Source organism: Rattus rattus, chromosome 2, assembly GCF_011064425.1.
Source record: "Rattus rattus isolate New Zealand chromosome 2, Rrattus_CSIRO_v1, whole genome shotgun sequence".
In the NCBI taxonomy this organism is placed as follows: Eukaryota; Metazoa; Chordata; class Mammalia; order Rodentia; family Muridae; genus Rattus; species Rattus rattus.
The window spans coordinates 155739074-155747865 of NC_046155.1; the positions used below are offsets into that span (position 1 = coordinate 155739074).

The window sequence follows — 8792 nt, forward strand, 5'->3', positions numbered from 1 at the left end:
GAGTCCGTCTTTGGTCTCAGGATCTGGGTGGTAGGTGGTTGATATTCAAGGACCAAAGGTCCTCACAGTGCCTGGGTCTGAAGCTCCTCCTCCTGGGGCAGCCACTATCCTGGCCCTCACCGCTGCTTCCGCTGGGGCTTCCTCCAAGCCTTGCATCTCTTAGTTCCTCAAAGCAGAGCCTGGAGAGACATTTTCAGCTGGACATGCTGCTGTTGCTGCTGCTACTCTGGGGGATAAAGGGAGTGGAGGGTGTAGCCGATGCCTCGAAGGGCTTCACCCTGAATGTGGAAAGAAAGGTGGTGGTACAGGAGGGCCTGTGTGTCCTTGTGCCCTGCAACTTCTCCTATCCCAAGGTCTGGCAGACTGACTCATCCCCAGTTTATGGATACTGGTTCCGGAAAAAAGCCAACACAGACATTGATGCCCCTGTGGCCACAAATAACCCAAAAAGGCCAGCACAGAAAAGGACCCAGCATCGATTCTTCCTGCCTGGAGACCAGCAAAAGAACGACTGCTCCCTGAACATCAGAGAGGTCGAAAAGAAGGATGCAGGGACATACTTCTTTCGCCTGGAGAGAGGAAAAACAAAGTATAATTATCTTTGGAACATGATGACTCTGGATGTGACAGGTCAGACATAGTTTGCAAAGACGCCATGGGGAGGGGGGTGGCGGTTGAGTCATGCGTGCCTCAGGGCAGGGCTGGGATAGGATTCTGTCCTGACAGCAGCTAGGTCTGAGCACCAGGGCTCAGGGGAGGAGCAGATCAGAGCCAGGGCTTCCTCTGAAGCTGTACCTCACCCTCCTGATGATCCATTTCTCCCCTCTCCTCTCTAGCGCTCACTAACACCCTCCGTGTTCTCCCGGAGACACTTGAAGCTGGTCATCCCAGCAACCTGACCTGCTCTGTGCCTTGGGACTGTGAGAAGAGGGAACCCCCTGTCTTCTCCTGGATTGGTACCTCTGTGTCACCCTTGAGCACTAACACCACTGGTTCCTCAGTGCTAACAATCATCCCCCAGCCCCAGGACCATGGCACCAACCTCACTTGTCAGGTGACCCTTCCTGGAACTGATGTGACCACAAGAATGACCATTCGTCTCAACGTGTCATGTGAGGCTGGGCTGGGATGCCTGTTTTTCTAACACAAAGTTGTCCCCAGGGTGGGGACACTAGGGTCCTAAAATCCTGATAAGGGGGCTTTGTCAGGATGATGGCTCCCTGCCACAACCACCTAGGCTACTGCTGGAGACAGAGAGTAGTTGATGAGTTCCCTGTGTCATTCTCTCTTAGATGCTCCAAAGAATCTGACTGTGACCGTCTATCAAGGAGCTGACTCAGGTAGGTGCCATCATGGATGGGAGATATAGTATTTCTTCAGCTCTGACCACTTTATTCATCCTCACACTGGACTCATCCTGGAGACAGAGGCTCCTTATTGGAGAACCACTGGATCAACTCTCCCAAAACTCCTAGGAGTTTGCACCGGTCAGCATTAACCTCTCACTCTCACAGATCTGCAATGCCCCACAACCACCGTAGGTACAGGGTGACACGCACAAAACAGAGCCACACCATCCAGGATCTGCCTGCATCCTCCCCAACCCCCCATAGCTGTGCTCTGAGTTCTTATGTAAAGAGGCACAGCTACAGTTAGGCACTCAGTACACATATAGTGCTTTATTTTCAGAAGCTCAGTGTCCAGTCATAAGTGACCAGTGTTTTGTCCACACAGGCTGTGAACCCAGGCTTGTCCACCTACGGTTCTGGAAGGAACCAGATGTCAGTAGCCGAGATTAGCTTTGGTCTCCATGACCACAGTACCCAGAACTGATGGATCTAATTCTCTGGGTTTCTTGTACCAATGAGCAACAAAACCATGGAGTTCCCTGTGCCGCCAGCAGTGACTAGTGACAACAGTGTGTGTCTTTGGGTGATAAACCCCTGTGGCCCAACTGATAGACTACTTGCCCAGCAGGCTCAAAGCCCTGGGTTCCATCCCCAGGACCACATAAGCTGGGCCCAGTAGTTCATACCTGCACTTGGGAGGTGGAGGCAGGAGAACTAGAAGTTTAAGGTCATTCTTGCTATTTGTGAGTTTGAAGCCAGTCTGAGCTATACGAGACACTGCCTTCAATCCTCAACCTTCCCTTCTCTCTCCTCTCTCGCCTTCTGTCCCCCCATCTCTGACTGACTCTCTCTCATCAACTCCAAGTGTATACCTAGATCTCATGTTCTCTCTAATTCTGAATCTTATAGTCAAGTAGTTCACACTGAAATGGGACGTTTGGGTTCTTGCTGTGGTGATAAGCGAAAGCCCATGTTTTCCTATCCTTTGCTCCTTATCAGTGTGCCAGTGCCCTCTCTGGATTCTAATGTACCTTTTCTTAATCACGTCTCACTGACTCTGTTTCTTTCTCTACAGTATCCACAATCCTGAGGAACGGCTCATCTCTTCCTATCTCTGAGGGCCAGTCACTCCGTCTCATCTGTAGCGCCGACAGCTATCCCCCGGCAAACCTAAGCTGGTCCTGGGGTAACCTGACTCTGTGTCCACCAAAGTTGTCTAAACCCGGACTCCTGGAGCTGTTTCCAATGCATCTTAAGCACGAAGGAGTGTATACCTGCCAAGCTCAGCACGCCCTAGGCTCCCAATACATTTCCCTGAACCTGTCTCCACAGAGTGAGTGGCTTGTGGGCCAGAGGCAGGCAGGCAGAGGGAGGTTAACACCTAATCATCCTGGCAGTGTTCCTATTAGTCCTCTTAGCTTCAGGGGGGGAGGGGGGCTGAAGGGTGGGGTGGTGGGGTGAGGGTGGACCTTAGCTCCAAGTCTTACGGAGCTGTGAGGCCTATAATGTTCTGGCTGTCCAGAGCCTCACTCTCTTACTCCCGCTGTGAGGAGGGTATGGGTGGGTCAAGAAGCAGCAAATCCTGAACTGAGGAGAGGGGCTGGGACGTAGATGGCTGAGCTTTGAGTCCAAGGTCCTTACTTCCGCAGGCCAGGAGGAAAGGACATGAAATCCGAGAGAAAACCGAACCAAAGCAAAACAGTATAAAAACAAACGTGAAAACAAGTCAGTAGTCAGCCGTGTGTGGTGGCCCGTGTCCCATCCGTGTCACTTGGGGACTCGAGGCAGGCATTTAACAGTTGACCTATATCCCCGGCTCTTGTTTTTATTTCAACTGTGAGACAGACTCTCACCAAGTTTGCCAGGCAGACACTGAACTCAGTTTATAGCCCAGAAAACCCCTTGACTTTGAGAGCCTCCCCATGTTGCTTCAGAGGTAGCTGGGAAAGCAAGCATCCTTTACTACATCTGGCTGGGGCAGAGTGTTCCTTTGCCTGTTGTGAATCCGGGGTTGGAACCCAGGCCCTAATACATGCTGAGGTACATCTGATGACCCAGTTTTAAAATGCAAAGTAATTTTATGTTGAAAAGGATACGAAACTAAAGCAAAGTCAACGGCTGCCCAGCTTTTTAGTGACCCCTCTGCCTTCTCTTGTGCTCCCACTTGTCCCTTCCACTCAGGTCCCTGTTCTGATATCTGAGCTAGGGCTGAGAAAAGGGGAAAGTTCTGCTCCCTGTGTGGGGCTAGGGAAGGAGGAGAGGTTTCTTAGCATTCTCTATCTGCAGGAAGTGCAACTTTATCTGAAATGATGATGGGGACCCTTATGGGTTCAGGTGTCACAGCCCTCCTCTTCCTGTCTTTCTGCATCATTCTCCTGGCGTGAGTATCAGCCCAGCCTTGGTGGAGAAGGAGAACCCTGGGTGGTGAGGGACAAGCCTGGTACCTGACCCTGAGTCCTGGGGGAGAGACCTAGGAGGGTAGGGAGCCTGAAGTCAAGGGAAGCTGTGCTCTAGGCATATGGTGAATGTGTAGAATTCCGGAGAAGGTGTTGCAACCCTCAGGCTCCCCTGTCCCAGATGGTGGGAGTCACCTTTCAACACAAGAGCCTCTGTGACAGGGGCACTGGCCACCTTGACTACCCTCCACAGACTTAAGTGCAAACAGAGGGTGGGGGGAGTCTGCACCCCCTACCTGCCCATACTGAGAGACTCCTTGGTGTCCTCACACCCAGAGTAAGATCCTGCAGGAGGAAACCAGCCAGGACAGCTGTGGTAGCCCCGCATCCAAATGCCCTCAAGGTCTCAGTGTCTCAGGTGAGTGACCCGTGTGCCTGCTCAAGCCCAGGGTCCTTTCCCTGAGATGGAACCTGGGTGGGTGGGTGGGTAGATACATAGATAGATAGATAGATAGATATAGATAGATAGATAGATAGATAGATAGATGGAGATGGAGATGGAGATGGAGATAGATGATGGATGGATGGATGGAGATAGATGTCTGTTCCTCCCTCTACCTGGAGTAATTAAGGTAGACACCTGGACACCCTACCAAGTTGGGTGTCCTGCAAAAGGACCTCTCTAGTCCATTTCCCAGCTCAATGACTGTAGATAGTGTCCACACTGCTTGCTCTATGGCTTGGCGGGGAGAAGGATTCATTATTTTTCTCCTTTTCTTCATCTCAAGTTCACAGGTTCTTATGTCATCTTCCTCTTTAGTACACCAAGCGGCAGGACCCTCTCTGCCTTTTGGCTCCTGCCAAGGCAGTGTGTGTGTGTGTGTGTGTGTGTGTGTGTGTGTGTGTGTGTGTGTGTGGGAGTGTGCATGCACGAAGATGCCCATGTAAGAGGAGGCTTGAGATTGATGATCAGAATCATCCTCATTGGCCCTTCCACCTTGTTCACTGAGGCAAGGCCACTTAATCAAGCCCGGAGATCACTGATACGGCTATTCTCACTAGCCAGCTTGCTGTAGGGATCCCCTACCTCTGCCTTCTAAAGCAGAATTATGGGTGGGCCACCACATACAGCTGTCATTCACATCATTTCTGGGGATCCGAACACTGGCCCTCATGCTTACACAGCAAGCACTTTACCACTGAGCCAGTGCTCTGGGTCCCATCCTCTCAGCCATTTGTGAAATATTAAGTGCTAACAAAGACCAGGCGCCAGGGACCCATCTCTGAGGAACCGTAGAAAACCTTGGACTCTGTTATGTTTTATTTTAGAGAGAGGTGGTTATCAAACCACTCTAACAAACAATAATGACAAATAAAAGATAGAGACATTTTTGTGGGGAAATGTATCGAAACTAGGAAGTACCTGCAAAATAGGCTGCGTAGTTAGTTTGTCTGTCTGTCTATCTATCTATCTATCTATCTATCTATCTATCTATCTATCTATCTATCTATCTATCTAATCCATGCTCTAGGTTTAGTAGTCCTCTCAGGAAGGGGGGGGCAGCAGTCGGGGAGTGGAAGAGCAGCCATGAGGGCTGTGTGAAGAGACAGGGGAGGCATGGGCCAGCACAGGAAGTGATTTTGAAGAAGTTGAGTGTGTAAATCATTTCTGAGCAAACAGACCAGTATGAGGAACAAGCTAACTGTAACTTCCATAGGAAAAAACGTCTTACCGTACCTCTGTGGATGCCTCTGGATGCAACAGGCAGGAAACACTTTAGCAAGGGGAGGACAGAGGCAGAGGCGTTAGGAAGGATTCTCGAGATGATGGGGTGGAAATCTGAACTGGCTGATAGATCGCTCATGAAGCCAAGGTGAAGAGAAGACATATGGGCTGAGGGTGGGGCTTGAGAGACAGGGGATGAAGGATGATGAGGGGAAGAGGCTGGAAGCTGGCTCAGAGGTTTACCTTGGGCAGATAGGAGGAGAGAGGTGCCAGTCACTGAGGGTGAAGAGACCGCAGGAAACAGTATGGGGCAGAAGAGGAGGAGCACACATTGTTTAATTACATTACTTAAGTGAATTCACACACTTGAGTGCAGTACCCATGGAGGACAAAAGAGGGAGCTGGATCCCCTGAAGCTATAGGGAATGTGGGCATTGGGAATTGAGCCCTGGTCCTGTGGCAGAACAGTATGTTACCTTAACTTCTGAGCCATCTCTCCAACTCTGACTGTATTGCTTTACTGACTGTTTGACAAGGGTTGAGGGTTCGGGTAGAAACACTCCAGGAACACAATAATGTTTCCAGTTATGCATTTTTAGATTTGCGAGTTTTCTTTTTAAAGTTGTATTATGCTTTTACATTCATTCGTTTTGTTTTTATTTTGTGGTGTGTGTGTGTGTGTGTGTGTGTGTGTGTGTGTGTGTGTGTGTGTGTGTGTGTGTGTGTGTGTGCAATCATAAGACAACATTCAGGAGTCGGTTCTCTGGTTCTCTTCTTCCACCATGCGGGTGTCAGGGATTGAACTCAGATCCTTAGGCTTGGCAGCAAGCACCTTTACCCCTGAGCCATCTTGTGAGCCCAGCTTAGGAGTTTTTAGCTTTAACATCACACAAAAGCAATACCCATTCCGTGGAAGCCATACTTGGACAGTTTGAGTTTTGATTATTTACTGGAACCAGTAGGATGTGAATCAGTACTCTCCTGTGATTCTGGGCAGTAGCCATGGGCCACAGCCTCTACTCTGTGGCTCCGAGGCCATGAGGTGCATGGCCTATGGCTCCTCTCTTCTCCTCTCCTCTCCTCTCCGCTCCTCTCCTCCCCTCCCCCCTCCTCTCCTCCCCTCCTCTCCCCCCCGCTCCTCTCCTCTCCTCTCCTCTCCTCTCCTCCCCTCTCCTCTCCTCTCCTTTTTTCTTTTTCTTCTTCGTTTTAATGTGGCTATTCAATACTTTACTATAACATAGACATTGTGTTCAAGGATTGGGCCCTCCTGTAGGCTACTGTTCGTGCCCTGGGTACATGTAAAGATAGACAAGAAAGCTGCAGGGGTGGCTCACAGGCTAAAAGTGCTCCTGTAGGAGACTCGAGTTCAGTTTCAGCACCCACATCAGGCAGCTCACATGTGCCTGTTACTCAAGCTCACATCTGCCTGTTACTCAAGCTCCAACGCCATGTTTTGGCTTCCATGGGTACTACCCTCACCTGTTCACATCCCCCCACACACAGATACACACATAAACACATACATGAAAATAAAATCCAAAACATTAAATGTAGGCAGGGTTCAACTTGGCTACCCCTAGGGTTACATGAGTTAAAAGCACTCTCGTTTCTTCCTTCAGCCAAGTGTATGTGTGTTTGAGTGCATGTTCGTGTAGTTTCTATCCGATCTGGTTTCTAGCTCAGTACCACCTGTGAGGCCCCTCCTGCTTACACATTTACAAGTTCTAGGTGTTTGGGTTAGGAGTTTCTTAAAGGAGCATTCTTCTTCCCACCAGATAAAATTTCTTTGTCTGGCTGTTATTTACCTTGCTCTGCTGTACCAGAAGCTTCTGGAAGGCAGGCATCATGCCTGAATCAAGGCACTGCACCCGTCACCCATCCTGTCCTGTCCATATCACAAATCACAATGAGGCATCTGTTGACTCATTCGTTTTGTTTGGGGATGTGTCTTGCTGTATATTCCTGTCAGAGCCAGTAACCACGATGTAGTCCAGACTGGCCACGAGCTCATAGGAGTGCTCCTCTCACAGCCTCCCAAGTGCTGGGATTACAGACACGCCATGCTGAGCGCTCAGACAGACACTATTAGGACCATCTTCAATTAATGAGTGGTGTGCACGAGGCTGGGGCCGAGGAGAGCTTTGTGGGTAAAGTGCTTGCAAGCATGAGGAGTTGAGATTGGATCACCAGGCACAGTGGTGCAGACCTACAACCATAGTGCCGGGAGGGGGGGGGCAGAGATAATGGGATCTGGCCAAAATGGTGAGCTCCAGGGTTAGTGAGAGATCCTGTCTTAGGAAATAAGGTGGAACACTATAAAGGAAGACACCTGACACAGACTTTTTGCCTTGGCATTCACATGTGTACACACACCACACACAGATCAAGTATAAATGAGGCCATGGTCTCTCATTCCCATTCCACCTTAGGATACCCAGCAACTACCTAAGACTCTCCCACACGCGTCCCTACTACAAAGAGGGGTTGGGGGTCAGAAGAACTGGATTATTCTTTCGACTGGGGTTTTGATTTGGGTTTCTCTTTATGGCTTGTTACAGTAGCCCAGACTGACCTGGACCTCATGCATAGACCACACTTGTCTTGGATCTGTCGTGAGTCTCCTGCCTCTGCCTCTGCCCCTTGAGTCTAGCACGGCAGCTGTGCACCAGCTTCCCCAGGGAGTCTAGCTGAGTTGCTTATTTCCATCTCAGCTTCCTATCTATAAACTAGAGACGAAAACGCTGTCTCTGGAGCTAGGGAGAGGGGGCGCTTGTTAAGTATTAAATGTTTTCAGAAAGTAGGAATGAAGGTGATTTCCACCAAAAAAATGCACATGGGAGGCTGGAGAAAGGCTCAGGGGTTAAGAGAATGTGTTGCTCTAGCAGAAGACCCGAGTTCAGTTCCCAGCACCCACATCGGGCGGGTCACAACCTCCTTTAACCTCAGCCCTAGGGAATCAGATGCCACCTTCTGGCGTCAGCAGGCACTGCGGCATATGTGTATACACCCCTACACAGACGCGTAATTTAAAATTAAAAATGTTTGTGGGTGAGTAGATATGGGGTTCCAGGGGCCGCTGTTGTTCTAGCTGACTCTCTCCTTTCCTTTCTTTACAGAGTCCCCTGGTTAAATCCCATGCAGATGACAGCTCTGAGCCCCTGCCTTCCACAGTTGAGGCAGCCCCCTCCTCCACAGAGGAAGAGATACATTATGCCTCCCTCAGCTTTCATGAAATGAAGCCCAGGGACTCCTGGGGGCAGCAGGGCTCTACCACAGAGTACTCAGAGATAAGGCTCCACAAATGACCACGTGGCCATGAAC

The 8792-nt window shown here is 50.0% G+C and overlaps 1 protein-coding gene across 2 annotated transcripts; it reads left to right on the plus strand.

The window, feature by feature from the left end:
* Positions 1-203: 203 nt before the first annotated feature.
* LOC116894362 (sialic acid-binding Ig-like lectin 12) lies at positions 204-8792 on the plus strand. Of its 2 annotated transcripts, none has more exons than XM_032896065.1 (7): positions 204-630; positions 837-1112; positions 1293-1340; positions 2425-2686; positions 3640-3729; positions 4082-4163; positions 8588-8792. In XM_032896065.1, exons 1-7 carry the CDS (start codon positions 204-206, stop codon positions 8774-8776), a joined length of 1374 nt encoding a protein of 457 aa, XP_032751956.1. In that variant the 3' UTR covers positions 8777-8792. The 2 variants fall into 2 exon arrangements, with proteins under 2 accessions (XP_032751956.1, XP_032751954.1); XM_032896063.1 differs by having other exon boundaries at positions 2425-2682; positions 3636-3729.

What these genes read in the sequence shown, in the direction of transcription:
- LOC116894362 (XM_032896065.1), top strand. Translation starts at nt 204, where the DNA reads ATGCTGCTGTTGCTGCTGCTACTCTGGGGGATAAAGGGAGTGGAGGGT. An exon ending in GATGACTCTGGATGTGACAG is followed by an intron (nt 631 to 836) that starts GTCAGACATAGT and finishes TCTCCTCTCTAG; the next exon opens with CGCTCACTAACACCCTCCGT. An exon ending in TCAAGGTCTCAGTGTCTCAG is followed by an intron (nt 4,164 to 8,587) that starts GTGAGTGACCCG and finishes CTTTCTTTACAG; the next exon opens with AGTCCCCTGGTTAAATCCCA.